The sequence below is a fragment of the Oryzias latipes genome, chromosome 12 (assembly GCF_053564925.1).
Source record: "Oryzias latipes strain Hd-rR chromosome 12, Olatipes_Hd-rR_3.1".
Taxonomy (NCBI): Eukaryota; Metazoa; Chordata; class Actinopteri; order Beloniformes; family Adrianichthyidae; genus Oryzias; species Oryzias latipes.
The window spans coordinates 5,809,076-5,826,209 of NC_136248.1; the positions used below are offsets into that span (position 1 = coordinate 5,809,076).

Consider the following 17,134-nt stretch of genomic DNA (forward strand, 5'->3'; position numbering starts at 1 on the left):
AACTGTCCTCAATCTCTGCTATTGTTCCTTCTGGGAATGAGACCCCTCCTGCGTGGACTACCTCGCCTCTCTTTGTCACCATCCAGCTACATTTCTCGAGCCAGAATGACATCCCAATGTCAGTACTCTAGATCCTGGTGGTGTGGATCAGGGAGTCAATGTCACGCTCGCTCTTAGCATATAGCTTGATGTCATCCATGTAGAGGAGATGACTGATGTTGGCCCCATTTTTGAGTCGTATCCATAGCCAGTCTTGTTGATTATTTGGCTGAGGGGGTTCAGACCTATATGTAGAACAGCAGTGGGGACAGAGCATCACCTTGGTATGTCCAACATTTGATGGACACTTGTGCAAGTGGCTTCCCATTGGCTTCAAGTGTGGTTTTCCACAGCTTCGTCGAATTTCCAATGAAGGCTATTAGAGTCCTGTTGATGTTGTACAGCTCCATTCAGTGATCCACGTGTGGGGCATCGAGTCATAGGCTTTCTTGTAATCAATCCAAACTGTGCAGAGTTTGGTGTGTCGTTACCTGCAGTCTTGAGCGACTGTTCTGTCAACCAGGAGTTGGTGTTTGGCTCCTCTGGAGTCTCTACCAATGCCCTTCTGTGTGTTGCTCATGTATTGATCCATGTACCTATTTATCTTGGTTGCAATGATGCCTGACATGAGCTTCCATGTTGTGGAGTGACAGGTTATTGGCCGGTAGTTGGATGGGACTGCAGCCTTTGAGGGATCCTTCTGGAGCAGGATTGTTCGCCCTTCTATTAGCCATTCGGGGTGAGTCCCATCTCTTAGCAGCTGGTTCATTTGTGCTGCCAGGCGCTCGTGGAGTTCTTTAGCCAGTAGGCATGTATCATGTCAGGGCCCGGTGCTGTCCAGTTCTTCATACCTGAGACTCTTTCTTGGATGTCTGCCACTGTGATGATTACTGGATTCTGTTCAGGGAGGTTGCTATGTTCTTTTCTCAGAGAGACCAGCCACTGTGCATTGCTGTTATGTGCTGTCTCTTTCTCACATGTACTTTTCCAGTACTGTTCAGTTTCTAGCATTGGTGGGTCAGCTTGGCTGTTTTGACCCTGCCACTGAGCGTGCACTTTTGCAGGTTGAGTTTCGAACAGAATGGTATAGTATTTTGAGACTACAGGACTGTTTAATAAACATACTATTATGAACTATTAGTATATAAAATTGTTTTTTACTGATAATTAAAAAAATACACAGTAAGAGTACACAAACATATGTTAGGAGATACTTTTGCGTTAACAGATGAGGCGTTTTATTACAAAATCAGAAAGCAGTGACTATCGCGTTTTATGCTCTAATGTAAACCATGCAATGGGGGGAGCATGGCATTTCTAAAGCGTGGCTGGCTCCGTGGGCAGCGCTCGAGAAGCGCGCGCAACAGGAAAACACAACTGCCTTAGTGAGCTCAGATCCATCTGCTGGGAACTGTGCAGCCGGCAGGAGGCACCATGGCAGGACAGCTGGGTCAGAAGGGGCGACTCCAGATCGAGGACGCATGCGGGGCGATCTGGGCCTTAGAGGATGTTCGATTGGCTGAGGATTTTGATTCGCTGACGGATTTTTTTGAAATACATATGCATATTTCTTTGGTTATTTATCTTTACTGGCCTGCGATCTACCTTCATGTCCTTGAAGACCAACCGGTCGATCCTGATCGCAGTAATGAGCACCCCTGGTTTAGAATTTTTAATTCGTGTGAAGCTATTCCCTTTGTGTAGTAAGCACATGTACATGTTCAAAATACAAAGATAAAAAGCTCTAGAACACCCTGAACAGAGCTCTGAGCTGCATGTTTGATTCCTCTGACTGTCACTCCTCCAACTGGGCCACCACTAAGCGCAGTTTATCCATGAGCACTGCAGGAAAAAGGAATGAGAGCAAACACAGGTCAAATGTACAGTCAGTACAGTCAGACAAAAACCTGTTTGTTTGTATCAAGCGTCCGGATGAAGGCGTGTCAGTTACCACCAGCTGATGGTCTGTCAAAGGGTTCGTGAGCCCGGCAGGCGATGATCATCTGTTGCAGATTTTCAGGGCAATCAGTTGGAAGCGGCTCCTGGTATTTTTCTGTCCACACTTTTTGATAAATGAGGTCTTCTTTTAAACCTGAAAGACCCAGAAAAACAACATCATTATAATTCAGTTTAAAAATCAATGGAAGTTGTAAAGGGTAGAAAAGAGTACAGACAGAGCATAGGTTTCAGCAGCAGACAACCCGTGCCCATCCATAAGTGATTAACTAAAGCTGAGTTCACACTGAGCATGATTCACACATCAGGAATCCACTTTCAATGTTAAGTCAATGTACAGACATAATCAGAGGTCTTGCGGTGTAATTTGGGTGTCGAGTGCAGAGGGTTGGCCTGGTAGAAGCGGGTTCTGAGCATGACTTAGGTGGTGCGACTTGGGTATCACGTCACAACACTTCCAAAGCAAAGAAGACGCATCTGTTGTCAGAAACATTCACCTTCAAATGGTTTCTTCCGAGTTGCAATTTCCCAGAGAACAATCCCGATGCTGAAGGAGAGGTCAGGGAGAAAAAGTGCTTTTGGTTAAAAAAAGCTTCTCATTATTTGTACTTTCAAATGTATTTACTTTAAAATTCAAATAAATATTCCCGTTTGGGGTGCAGGTGTGGATTTAGTAGGCTTTGTTCCAATGGTTGGTCAGAGTTTCAAGTCCCAGGATAGACAGTATTATGTTTTTGAGCAAGACACAAAACCCAACATTATCCCCAACAGTTAAAAATGAAAGTAGTGGTATTATAAATGCTGTGAGGAAGCCATCTTGTTTCTGAGTTTTTCTTGTCCGCTCATAGCTGAACCCTCTTCTTCCTGACAGTCTGGTTCAGCTGAAGGTCTCTTTGGGACATAGATGTTAATATGCATGTGTGTAAACGTTTATTCAGCCAAAAGATGTGTTAATAGTATTTGGGTATGTGTGGATAAGTGTATCTGTGAACAGACCCAGCTGTTTTCGTAAACATACACGTGTCAAATTAATAATGATAAACCTTGTGCAAATTTTTGCCGCTTTGTAATCTGACCCCCTCCTAAAGCCTTGTTTCTACTGAGTGCTACGATACGGTCCGGTCCAGGCAATTCAGGTGAGCATTTCCACTCAAAGTTGGACCGTCACGACGCATGCAGGATTGAAGCTGACAAGAGCAACAATGGAGGTCATCAACCAGTTACCACATCTGTCCAGTTCAAAAATACACACAGAAAAATTTAAAAGAATACAAAAGTTTAGCATTAACACAGAAAGGGATTACACACATACTGTGTGTTCAAAGCTAAATAACCCCATTGTGACGATAACATTTGTCCAACACAAAAGGCTCTCAGCTATTACCTGTTAGCTCAGCTACTGAACAGGAAAAGTAAAAAAAAAGAAGAAAACTATTAAAAAAACTAAACAGAAATTAAAATTGTATCCACAGTTGTTGTTCCCAGAAAACTAGCAGACTCTGGGTCTCACCTGTAGATCTCACACTCCTTGGTGAATTTCTTGTTGAGGTTATCCAGCATTTCAGGGGCGCCATAGCACAGAGTTGACTCCAGTGCGGTTTTTTTCACCGACCTTTGAAGTGATGTCTCTGTTTTTGAAAGCTCAAAGCCTCCCAGCTGAAAATGACAATAATGCATCATTTCAGATCTTTATGATGCTTCATATTCCAGCATGTCTTGGTTCAGTGGCGCACCTTGACTCTGTAGGCTTCATCCACCAGCAATTTGTTGCTGCTGATGCTTCCATGAACCTTGAAGTTTTGCTCTGCTTGGTGCAGCCTGAGATCAAACATTTTCTCATCTTTCCCTTTAGATGTTTTGTCCACTGATGTGTTGGTTAGAATGTTTCTAGTAAATACATAGTGAACCTAAACATTTTAGCAGCAACACACTCACCTATAGATTCCCTGTGCCACATCAAGACACATGCGAGCTTTCCTGGTCCAGGATAGTTCACAGTCCGAGTCCAGAACTTGCCGAAGGCTTCCTTTTTCACAGTACTCCATGACGACCAGGAACTCCGGCTGTGGAGCTGCAGACACTCAAACCCATTAGATTTTTTCTGCAGTGTGAGTACCAGGCCCTGTGAGGAGCTCATGAAGAACTTACAGTTTTCATTAATGATGCAGATCCCAAACAGACGCAGGATGTTGGGTGACTGAAAGCGATTCATCGTATCAGTTTCCTTTTTGAAAATTGTTTCCACCTCTGAGCTGTTGAAGAGAAGGGACATGATTGAATAAGAAGCCCGTTTTCATATATGTACAGGGCTAGAAAAGGCAATTCCATTACTTGAGAGATCTGTGTTGTTTAGATCCAACTGTATCAATGGGTTGATAATCAAATGTGGAAGATGATAAAGTTTTCCGTCAGCTGCTGTGCTGCTCTCTCACTAATCTAATGCTAGAGTGGCACCCACCTTGATACTTGACCCGTCTTCAGGTACTTCTTGATGGCAACAGGAAACCCTTGAAACTCTCCCATGAAGACCTCCGCAGACTCCGTTGTCATGAATGGTTTTTTGGGGATGTCTGGGATAAATTTTAGCTCTGAAAGTTTTATCTTCCGAATTTTGTCATAAGGCATTTTTTGCGTTTTCACTAAAAAGAAAAAGACAGAGAATTCTTAACTGTAGTTGTAAAGATTCTTGTTGTTCAACTTTTTTAGCATAAAAGTTAAATTTTCTCAAAGAGCTAAAATAAAAAATAAAATCATTAGGGGATAGATGTCAGAATCTGCACCTACACCTGTTTTTTTGGCCAACTGTGAACATAAAGCGTGGCCTTCTCCTGCTCACTCCTAATTCAGTGCAAAGTTCAAACAATTAATTTTGCATGATATAGGCCCTATAATGCTTGAACTAAATCAATGAATCAGAACTGCAGTGCAAAGGCAAAACGTCTTTGCACTGCAGACTCTTTCCATTGATCCTTTTTGTCATTCCAAAAACAAACATTAATCTTATTTAAAGTGACAGAGATAAGTAAAAGCAACTTTCATCTTTATGTTTATCTTTTATGGCAAAATTCTCTGTTTGAAACAGAGTTCAAAATAAATGTTCTTTTGACAAGCTGATAGTATGGACCAACTGACTAGTTGTGTTAAAGAGTACAGTGACCATGGCACCACAGTCAAGTTTGACTTAAACAATAAGAAGTTCATTTGCTGCAGGCCAAATTTCCACAGCAGGCTTTCAATAACATGTTAACCAATTTTGTTTTTTGGCAGAGGTGTAAACATAGTTCTGTCTTCGTCATTGACAAAGACAATTAAAATGACAGTAAACCAGGAATTTTTTATTTGGTAGGTGGACTCTCCTGTTGTTGCAAACTTCTGGCTTTTTCATTGGTTTTGTCCACTTTTGAAGGACATTTCCGTAACACCTTGGATCTTTTAGTCTAGAAAGTTTTAACTCTGAACTCACTGGGTCTCCTTTCATTAGGTGTGTGAAAGATTCCCATGCGCTCCACAGTAGAGAATAGACAGCATACTCACAGAGAGAAAGAATTTCAGCTACATCATTCTGCAATGATGTCATCTTATCCAGCAGCTCTGAGGAGCAAACAGTGAGGGTGAAACCAAGAGCACACAAGTTTTCTGTACTTTAGACATTTAAAATTAAACTTATAGGAACTGGGCCTCTGAAAAAACTTCAAAACAAAGTTCGTCTTAAATAGTTCAAGGAACAAATTTTGAGAAGGTCTAATGTGTCAGAAATGGCAGCCTAACATTTGTGTTTAGCTCTGGTTCTGATGTCAGAGTAGCACCAGGTCAACAATACATATTAGAGGGTAAAAAAACAAAACAAAAAAACTCTTTCAAGTAATTCTGTTTAACTTCTACAGAACTGCATTTAGAGAGCTGGACTCATGAGCCGGAAAGCTTCAGATGGAAGTCTTCACTCACCCTCCTCATCCTTCTTCTTGTCTTCTTCATCCTCCATCTGTTGAGTGACCTTATCAAAAACTTTGCAGATTGCGTCTTCATGCTCTATGTTCAGAGCTAAACTTAGGGCCTGGAAGGCATCGTTGAGCCTTTCATTCACATGGTTGAACTCTTCTTCATAGTAACCCTTTTTAATGGCGCGTTTCATCCAGTTTGAATCTGCATGTTTTTCCAGGAGATTCTTTGTTGCATTTAGAGTGACTGTGAGATCCTTGATGATGTTCTTCACATTCTCAGTTTCGAAAACTTTTTTTGGAGTTTGAATGGAACGAATGATCTTCTCCAAGGCTTTGACTCGCTCACAAATACGCCTACTGCGCTTTTCATTGGCCTTCACCCCCTCAACGTGATCATAGATGCCTTTAACAATTGACAGGATGGGCTCTATGCTTTCCATGGCTGAATGAAGAGAAAAGACAACGTGTAGATCAGAACAGAGTCACATCAGGAGACAGAAAGGGAGCACATTTTCCACTAAAGGAAACCTATTCTAACACTGAAAACATTACAGATGTTTTAAACTATTGAAATATAAACATACCCAGGTAAGAAACTGAAACATTGTTTGTAGACTATTACTAGTGCTAGTACTAGCACTGTAGACTAGTGCTCAACTCCTCTGACTGTATATGAGAAATGAAGGGAGTGAGTGTGACGTCACCCTTAGAAAATGGCTTACTTCTAGCTGAGACCAAATTAAGTCAATTAATTCGCCATGTTCTGCAGTACGGACGCCACCATGTTGGAGCCAGACAACGTCAGTAAGCTGTGATTGGTTCGAGTCGATCTGAGTCTTCCTTTCTATGGCAACCACTCACGCCACTCAGAAGTGAGCTTGTTGGAAGACCACATTCCTACCACTTGAAAGTGGGCTCAGGAGAAGCTGTCAGTCAAATGCTTTCAATGGTTGAAGAACCACGTTCTTTTATTGAGGCATCTGATTGGTCAGTTAATAACTGAAATACCTTGCAATAGAGAAATGAAAAAGAAAAGACTTATGATTATCAAAAACGTGTTAAAAAAGGCTGGGCAAGAATGGTTATTGTGATAAATACAATGACAGCTGCTGATTTATCTATAGAAATCTATGGGATTTCGGCATCTTGGAGCCAGCAAGTACTTCCTATTTGGAACCCCATGGGGGAGGGGCCACTCAGTCCAGTTCTCATGTGCAGTCAGTGGTCTAACTTGAGCTCATTTACAAAACACATTTTGATTTATGATTTACATAAAGACAGTTCTGTCATGACTGTGAACGATAAAGTTGTATCTATCAAAAAATGTAGCTTTTTTCCTTTTTTTACTTCCCGTCCAGCAGCTGAGCAAACAAATGGACTAAGGTTACTGTTATAATAGTAGGTTATGAATTTTGAAGTTTGTATGAATCCCTTTTTGGCTTAACTTTATTTATTTTACAGTTGAAAACATTTATTTTTGGACCAGACAGCAGTGAACAGAGAGACAAAGAATAGGATATTTAAAATGGAGAACAAGAGTACAAGAAAGGGAACAAAGGGGAGTTTAGACGCTGGAGGACGACTAAAGAATAGGAGAGGGTAGAATTACAGAAAGAGACAACGAGTTGCTAGAGGTTTATTATTATCTCTTTTAAATGTAAATGTTCATGAAAAGGGGTTGGTCGATCCACAAACAGCAGCAGCTTGATGCTGCAGTAGCAGACGTCCACTTCTTAAACAACGCCAGCATACAGCCAAACTAAACAGATTAAAGATAGATGAGATGACAAAACATAAATCTTGCCCTTAGCAAAAAACAGTACACTTGAATTTTTTTAAAACTAACTATACTTGAGTAAAAGCATAGCCAGTCTACTCACATGGAGGTGTAGAGTAGGACGTATACTAACTGAATACTTCTTCAGACTAAAGTGGAATGTTTTAAGTATACAATTAATAGATTACTATCTATTCTAGCTATTATCTATCAAAAGATAAATTTGAAGTATACTGCCTCAGTTTTAGTCTAGACTACGTATACCTGAAGACTTAAATAGAGTTCTTTTTGCTAGAGGTGGTTAAAGTGCTGCTGTAAAAGAAGAGAGACTTTGGACTCCTGATGAACGAGAAAGCCGTTAGTCAGCAGCTCAAAAATGCCTCAAGCATTAAAGAGAATACAAACTTACCTATTAGAAGGATTCAGTCACTGTCACTGTCAGTCACTGTGTACAGGAAATACTTTGGTTCTTAGAGGGCTGCAAGTTCAACTGTTACAAGCAGCTTAAAGCCCCTCCCCTGCTGCACAGGACTTCCTGTTTTTCTGACAGTGGAGGCCTCCTGTGTGAGGATCAGCACAAAATGAATTTAAAAAACAGATTATGGATGCAAAACACAGATCCTCTCAAAAAAACAGTTTTCAATATGAAAATTAATCTTTAAATTAATTTAAATTGTACATAAAAAAAAATCAACATCATGCTGAAGAATTGAGAGAGAGAAAAACTATCCAATAAATGTTACCAAGTCAAAAAGTTAGTTTTTTAACAACCAGTTTTTCCCATTTCTCTTCCTCTTTGCTTTCAGTTCTCAGTTTTACAGTTTCAATTCCGAACTTTTGTTATAATTTGACATGTTGAGGCCTTGAGCCCAGCAGCTGCTGGGACAATACTGACATTGGCTGACAGAACTTTACAGTTCTATTTGGTGAACCTCCTGATGTACTAACAAAATATTACATTTATAAAACTAAATTTAGCAATAAAACTACACATTTGTTGGATTTATTAGCACAAATCAGATGTTATTCACACTCTGTTTCATCAGTACAAATAAAAGAGTCAAATCCAATCATTTATCTCAGCTTTATAGATTAACATCATTTTACCTCTACTGTTTTTCTTTCATTTTACCACCCCCTCAGGGTTTATCTTGAAAATTGATGTACATTGTATTCTATGTTCCTCAGTGTGAGACACGTCTATGTTTGAATAAAGAGTAAACAAAAAGACACTGGGTTGTGGTGATGTCATTTCCTCAACAGAATGGCGTCTGTTGTTAGTGCAGACTGTCAGCCCTCTACTGATGCGGCCTACAGTAGTGATGATGCTCTCCCAAAGGTTGCTTCATCACTGTCACATTCTCTGACTGCCAACTTTGCCTGGCATTAGAGAGCAGAGCGTGCCCAGTCCTGCCCAGTCATGCAGAGTCATATCTGGTTCAGTCCTTCTACCTGTCCATTTGTTGCGGCATAGGAAGGAGTGGTCCTGCAATTTTTTTTTATTTTTTGTAGCAATACATGGAACGGTTTATGATAAGAACTTACACAAACTTTTTCCTCAAACAAGCCCAGAAATCTCTTATGAAAAAGCACACTAAATAATATAGATCAATAAAAGAAAGTAATAGGAGTCTGTTAGTTAGAGAAATACATTTAACTGTTCTGATAGTCTAAATGATTGTGATAACTATTAATTACTACATTTTATTTTCCTATCCAAACAAAATGTTTTTATGTCTGTTTCTTACATTTTTTTTAGTATGGGGATATTTTCTGACTATTTTGTCCAAAAATATGATTAGATTTACAACATGTGTTTTCTCTGAAAAGAAGATTGATTGAATAAAAATAAATTTGATTATTTGTTTAATTAATGTAACGTTTTTCCCAAACATGTTTGTAAAGGTATATAACACCAAATTATAGAAAAACATGACACAGTCTACACAGACAAGTACAATGTTTTCTCCATCTCCCTGCAGATATCAGGAGAAAAAATACAATAAAGATAATCTATACATATGGCATGATCTAGTATTTATGCAACATTAAAAAAAATCTTTATTTTTAATTAAATATACATTTAATTAGCAATAAAAAGTCTGCATTCTATTTGCAATCTATTGATTTTTACCAAAATAAGACCATATTTATCTAACTGAGCAAAACCTGTTTGTACACTTCTCGTCAATGAGGCCAATTCTCTCAATTGAAATCAATCATTTTATTTAGTTTAGATCCCAAATGTTTTATTTTGTGTTGACACATGTGTACTATGTGAAACTGATCTGATAATTAGCTTAAAATCTCTTTTTTAAGCAGCACTATTGTACTTATTTAAAAAAAAAATCACAAAATCACAAAATCACATTCTGCTTGATCATTTAGTTCACAGTGTTAATTTAGTAACAAACCATTTATGCAAATACACACTTATTTGTTTTTGTGTAAAATGTAAACATTGTTCCACAAAAAACAAATTTGAGGAGAAAAATTATGTTTGAATATTCCAGGATAACAGAGTTTATTTATGATAACTGTCATATGATAATAACACAGAGTTTTGGAGACATCTAGTGACGAAAAACCTTAAGAAACCTAAGACACGCCTTCTGCTTGCTTTTCCTCTCCAGTCATCTTTTTATCTATTGTAAAGTTTTCCCAATGATCTTTTAATTATGATTCTGCCATTTTTCGCTAAAGTCTAAAATCCTAGAGTCAGTTTCATGGACATAGTTTCTGCAGAGCGGCAGGAGTTCGTCAGTTGTGGGCGGGACTGTTGCCGTGAAGTGAACTTGCGCTGATATCCCATTAACCCTTTGTTTTCACTCTCTTCTGCTAGCTTACAGCCACTCACAACCCCAAGCTAACATTAGCAGTGCAACAAAAATGGTGTACGATATTGAAGCTGTCCAGCTTTGCAGTTGACATCCAGATGAGAGCCCGGAAACAAAGGCTGAGGGAACAAGGCCGAGGAAACAAAGACATACATGGATCTATTTGTGGGGGTGAAGCAGGGAGCTTGTGGCCCACCAGACGCCTTGTGACATCACAGAATTCTTTGTCTGCACCAGATTCTCCATAAGTCTAACGAAGAAATGCTTAGAAATACAATTTTAATCTTAATTTTTTAAATATATTTCCCCCACTATAAGAAAATGCCACAAGAACATGTTAAAACACCAAAACACAAATTCCATTGGAGTGGGTCTTTAAAGCCCATCCTTCTCTTTGGTTATTAGGGGTCCTCAATTTTTGCTTGGTTTCCCTGACTGCTCATCTTATCTTAAGAAAGTTTAGTCAGAAGCATCAGCTAGCAGGCTAAACGTTTATAAGATTCCTTTTGCCTGATGTTTTTGATTGGCTTTTTAATTATTAATCATTTGGGGTCCAGTTTTATCACCGACCTCTTAAAAATGAGTGGACTTGGCGCCATCTTGAATTGGCTCTCTGCTCCTGGTGTTAACGGAAAGCTCACAAGTGGCAGTCATTGTTGCTCCTCATAGGTATCAGCCTTGGTACACATCCAGCGCTCACCTATTGCCCCGATCCATGTTTGGTGCTCTGAGGAGTTCACAGTTATTGGAATCTCCGTTAACAGTATCACAATCAGGCATTCGTAGCCAAAGTTTCAACTCAAACAAATAACTCAATCAAACCTGTCACACAAGCCCATACGCATTCCAGGTAACTTTCAAGTGAGATTGTCATTATACTGAGTGAGAGGAAGGAAAGTTAAATAATTAGTTGCTTAAGTGTTCTCCTGTGAGTCCGTGTGCATCCAAATGTACTATGTTTAACTTGCCCGAATGCCTCCTGGCTCTAAACTGGCAACAGTATGTTTCCCTTGTGGGCCTATATGGAATATGGGCATTTGTTACTGACAAGGAGTTGTTTGTTACAAAGAGGACACTGAAAGTAGATTTGTTTAAGTCATTTTGTCAAATGTAAGCACTTTTTTCAAATGTGATAAATATATTTTTTCACTTGCATCAGTTTTATGATAAACGTGTGAACAATTATAGCTATTGATTGTTTTATGTCAGGATTCTGCCCCTTCCCCTGTCGACTCCAGGACCCCAGATAGGTATAATTACCCTTATGGTGCACCTGCTCTGCTCACCACTAATTCTCAGCTAGAAAGTTGTTTGTTGTCTGCAGCTCTCCAACCTGAGCTCACATAAGCTTGCTTATGTTATAGAACGTATTTCATTTCAAAGACTAAAAGATTGTATTTTTATCTGAATTTTGTAACTTTAAGTAGATTGATGTTTTGACACCTCTCTGGCGCTTTTCTGCATACAGTTGCAGAGATGACACTGCAGCTCATATTTTACACCTGTTAAACCAATTAGGATCAGAGGCTTAATTTGCAGCCGGGTTTGAACACATTGAGAACTGAGCCATACAGGGAAACGTCCCAAGCGGTGCATATAGCCACTTGAGAGAACAAAGAGGGGAAATTTGTTTCCCTCTTGATCACTCTGCATCTGTTCCTTAAGAGAGACATTGGTTTGGTCCAGCGTGCTGATGGTAAACTTTTGGCTGCATATCCTAAATTTAAGTATTTGATCCTTTATTAAATATAGTTTATCTTAGAACTTTCGTACTTAAAGTTTTGTTGAACGTAATCTTCTCCTGAATAAAAGACAAGAGTGCTACACTTTCTTGATGTTGATCTCCCCTGGATTTGCCCCTGCCTGTACCTTGTTCTTATCTGCATTGGGAGAAAAGCCATAATTTTGGACTGTCTTTGAGAGCTGTAACCTTAACCCCAACCCTAACCCTAAGAAGGCTGAGGATTAAAGTGTCAGAATGGCCAGAAGGACATACTTGGTTCTTTTGAAGTGATTCAGAGTTTGTTTCTCCCAATAATCCAGAAAAAAATTTCAGTCTGAAAACACCCAGGGGACCCTGGTCTAGGGCCAGGAACCGGCAACTGATGCTGGCACCACGGGATGTAAACAGAGTAGGAAGGAAGCAACCATGACATTGAAACAAAGCACCTTATTGAAATTTGGTTGGATGAATGCTGGTTCATTAAAATCTTTACTGTGATACACATTGCTTCTCACACTGAGTTCCTGACAATCTATATTTCATAAACACATATCAGTGTATCTTCATAGCTGACGTCTTCTCAGTAACCGCTTTGCAGCATGCCTCCACCGAGCCAAAGTATGATACAGATATTCAAAATTGGTCAGCAACATATTAAATTTGAATAAACAAACTATCCCGACAAGGATTGCAGATCGTAAGACTTCCATTATTCCTTCTCTTGTTGCTTTGCCCCGCCCTCATAACTCCTGGCCAATGACTGAAGAGATCTTTAGTAGTATTTTTTTTTTACAAGCTTTGGTTCATAACAGAATAAAGGGAGTCTGAATAAATACAGAACAAAGGCATGGTTCAGGACTCAGATCTTACCCAACTGTTTCCTGCCTGCTACAAGTCAGTCTGATGAAGCCCTCCTTCTGCCTGGAGGTTCTGCTCATATCCCTGTCTGCTAGTCTTGTTGCATGTGGTAAATATATGACACTAAATTGTTTTTCCTTGCTGTCTGGAGTTTTTGCATTTTTGAATTCTTTTCTAAACCTCTGACAGATTTATTTTTGGTAATTGGCACACAAATGAGTAACAGGAAGTTTTGCAAGAGCTAAAAGCATGGTGCAGAGCCGGTCAGAGGCCTGCAAGAGATGGATTGTATTTTATGGTAAAAGAAGTGAAGGCTGCCTAGTGAAGAGACAACAGTTAAGAAAATATGGAAACCAACAAAAAAAAAAAAAACCAGAGGAGAGCTATGACAGAGATAACCAAAGGAGGGCGACAGATGGACAGGCATTTGCCAAACCATGACACAGGGGTAACAGTGCGCTCGTCCTCTTTTGTTTTACTTTCTACCTCCCTTTGCCCTCATTACAACATAGACATTCAACTAAGTATTAGTCCCTGCTCACTTTTGCACAGACAGGACATTTGTATGCATGCAGAAATGATATACTGTATGTTGGACATAAATTTGGGATGTAAAGGTTAATAGATAGATATCATAAATTGATACAGTACTGAGATTCACAGGAGTGTTGGTTCAAAACCACAGTAAAATGGTATAAAATGATTTATTTCTGTGCCTAAGGAATGTGGTCATAACTGTCAGAGGTACCAGGAACGGGTTGCCTTTTAACTTCGTGCTTGTAAGGATGAACACAGAGCCGTTGTATGCCATCATTCGATTTACATATGTTGAGTAGTGAAATCTGCTTGCTGGAAAGGTGGAACTCAGAGCACAGCAGAAGCGCAGCATTTTTTCAGCAGATGCCTCTGGCTCTCCCTTTTGCAAAAGGTTTGAAAATTCATGCAGACTTATGTGACGTTTCCTTTTTCCCATGTGCACATCTGACTTTTGATATCCTTAACCATCAGAACCTGGGAAGGCCTCACGCGGCTGCAACACTTGCTTATATCAAATCAGCTTAATTAAATTGGTGAACTACAGTGCGTTCCAAATTATTTTAAAAACTGTATTTAAGTGTGAAAAAGATAGAAAATTATTTGTTTGTCAATTAAACTCATGGATGAATAAAAAGTGTAATTAGTTTGCCAGATGAGTTCAATTTAAGGAAAACAACTAAAGAAGGATGGTTCACATTATTAAGAAGAGAAACATTTTCTAGAAATGTGGGAAAGAAAAAGGATCTCTCTGCTGCTGAAATTCTTTGGACAAGGTATGAGAACCTTGGATATTTAACACAAACGTAAGAGTGATCATTGTATCATTAAGAGATTTGTGGCATTCAAACCAATACACGGGTTTGTGCAGATAAAGCCAGGCATAGTAATTTGGAAAGTGATGTAGTTTCGCTTCGCTCCAAGCTGAATCATGAATGATTCACTGAGTAGCTGACCTCGCTCTGAGCTTGAGCAAATCAATCCAAGCTTAACCCTTGTGCTATTCTTGGCACTTTAACATTGGGAGTTGGGTCATCTAGACCCTCTAGAGCGTGCTCTGAACCTTTTTTCTACAATGATTTGTGATCTTCATTGGTGTCCATGGATTACAGGAAATCTTTTTCACCTTCATCCACCTTTGTCATGGTAGGGAGAACACGTCAATGGAAGGGTGGGGTCATCTAAGATAGCACAAGGGTTAAGCAAATCAGCCAGTTTTACCAGTAGGAGCTGCTTCCTCTCCTCAGCTGCTCTGCTCCGACAGTCTGCCGCCATAGTTATAAGTTCACTCTTTACTTTACGTCTTGCAAAGCAAAATAAATTTATATATACTTACTAGGGGTGTAGTGATTAATCAATTTGATCTGTGTGAGGCAGAAGAGAATAAAATCAAGTTGACCCATACCATTACAAAACATTTTAAAATTAGATAAATCAATAATTGATCTTGGAAAATACCATTTGGTTTGAGACATGGAAGGTTTATTTTACTGTAAAGTGAAAAGGAGGATGGCAGCAAAAACTGACCAGCCCATCATTCCAGTCCAAAATGTGACCATACAGTGTGGTAAAATGTTCTAATCATGTCCTTTTGGATTATTTGGATGTGGAAAAACATCCAGGTGGAACCTTAGGAAGTTAAAATTTTGATCTTGTTCTTCTTACTGGTGCAGCAGTGGTTGGACTGAAACTGGCCCCAGTGGAGGACATGGTGGAAGTTCAGGGCCATTGTGACCAATCCGTCATACACGCTACACCAGGCCTTCACCGGGAAGATGAGCGTGTTCAGCAGCAGACTCCTGTCCCAACGCGGCTCCAAAGACAGACTAAAGAGGTCTTTTGTCCCTCCTGATATATGACAGTACAACAGCCTGACTGAGCATAAAACGTTGACAAACCTCATAGAATTTTAATTCTTGAAAACGTCATGTTTTTTTTGTATTAAATAGCAATTTTTTAAATATTTTATAGATTTATTATATATTTTAAATGATATTTTACTATTTTTTCCTAATAGATTTTAATTGGAATGGTTTTTATGGCTTTATTCTTTTTATTGTCTATTTTATTGTGTGTGGTGAATGCAAGCAGCTGGCCGCTTTTTAATATCCTTTGGGATACAAAGCTTATTTTTCTTTTTCTTTCACTCTCCACTGATGTTTCATAAATCGTGCCACACTGGAGCCTTGGATGAAAAAGTGCATCTCCCTGTTGAGTTTGGCCCTTTATTAGTTTAAGGGAATATATATTTTTTTCATTTCCATTTTATATGTTTCCATTCATTTTCTATTTGCAAAAAACGTTTTTTAAGAAAGACAAATGAATCTTACTTCTTTGAAATCTCTTGATTATTTTTTTTCCCGCACAGTAAAATGTATGTTTTTTTAATTCAATCGTTTTAACGTTATGAATAGTTTGTACATGAGAGCAAATTACATTTGTGTGAACAAGTAGACTACTTTGCACTCATTGGGTAAGTGATTTAGTGATTTTAATGACTGTATCTAGTTTCGTGAGTGACACATTAAAACTATTGTGCATTTTCTATTTCACTAATAAATCTTGTAATGCCATTCCTAAGATTTCGTCTTACTAAAGTGCTCTTTAGTTTTTTGTCTTAAATTTTCATATGTACAAGTGTTTTGTGCTCCCACATAGTTTTGATTTCATGTGATGAGCAGATGTGGTTTGTTTTTTCTTCTTACTGGTCCCACACTTGATGGAATAAATAAAACACTACAAGGGAAAGAAGGGAGACCCTGATATCTGCTGGTTTTGCTCACATTTCACATAAGTGCTTTATCTCAGTCTCTTATCTTTGTAGTCCACACCTTGTAAAGGTGTGGGAAGTGGAAAACATTTTTGCACGTGTATCAGATACCTTTTATACACAAACAAACCAGTTTGTTACGTTGTGTTTTTGGGAACTAGTTTCTCCAAAATTAATGCAAGATTGTCCCTCATTTTTTCATTTTGTAATGTTCTTGTTGTTGCTATTTTTTTGGACAGCTGGACTCATGCTGACCCTGATGGTGATTTCAGATGAAAAATCAGGTTTGGGCCCAGCTTGACTGAAAACGTTGTGCTGTGTAGGTGCTGACCTCCATCTGCACTGCAGTTTTTTCTTCCCACAGACAGTTAATTATTTCCTAAACCCTCACTCCTATTGCCGACACAGCCAGATGACAATGTCATGCTCTCCACTTTCACATCATGCTGGCTGGGATTCACTTCTTTCTTGCTGTCTGCGTATTGTGGGGCTTAGCTGCCTGTGGCCCCCAGATGAGCCCCCACCTCAACACTGCAGACCAGGAGCTGTTCTGGGGGGCCGACCAGTACGACTTTTCTGTGGTGCTTCCTTCAGGTGGAACTGAATGTTTCTGGCACTTTGCTCATCATGGAGAGACATTTTACTTGAGCTTCATGGTGAGAGAAAAACCAGACGTTTTTCTTTATCAGTGGATTTCCT

At 39.3% G+C, this 17,134-nt stretch overlaps 2 protein-coding genes across 4 annotated transcripts in view; one reads left to right on the forward strand and one right to left on the reverse strand.

Moving 5' to 3' along the window:
- The window catches only part of tmed6 (transmembrane p24 trafficking protein 6), a 36,364-nt gene that overhangs the window by 12,384 nt on the left and 6,846 nt on the right, over positions 1–17,134 (forward strand). The window contains exon 1 of one of the 2 annotated variants that reach the window (XM_004075077.5): positions 16,770–17,091. The exons of the other annotated variant lie outside the window; for it this stretch is intronic. Within the exon in view, the coding sequence (XP_004075125.1) occupies positions 16,879–17,091 (213 nt within the window). The 5' untranslated portion in view covers positions 16,770–16,878. Of the gene's footprint in view, positions 1–16,769; positions 17,092–17,134 lie in introns of those variants that run through there. 2 annotated transcript variants of the gene reach the window in all.
- On the reverse strand, positions 1,254–8,250 carry LOC101160750 (mixed lineage kinase domain-like protein). Of its 2 annotated transcripts, none has more exons than XM_004075078.4 (11): positions 8,123–8,250; positions 5,941–6,378; positions 5,530–5,586; positions 4,454–4,634; positions 4,144–4,247; positions 3,931–4,066; positions 3,729–3,813; positions 3,506–3,651; positions 2,493–2,542; positions 1,991–2,131; positions 1,254–1,881 (listed from the first exon to the last, which is right to left on the reverse strand). In XM_004075078.4, exons 2-11 carry the CDS (start codon positions 6,374–6,376, stop codon positions 1,835–1,837), a joined length of 1,383 nt encoding a protein of 460 aa, XP_004075126.1. In that variant the 5' UTR covers positions 6,377–6,378; positions 8,123–8,250; the 3' UTR covers positions 1,254–1,834. The 2 variants fall into 2 exon arrangements, with proteins under 2 accessions (XP_004075126.1, XP_011480341.1); XM_011482039.4 differs by lacking the exon at positions 8,123–8,250 and adding an exon at positions 7,817–8,054.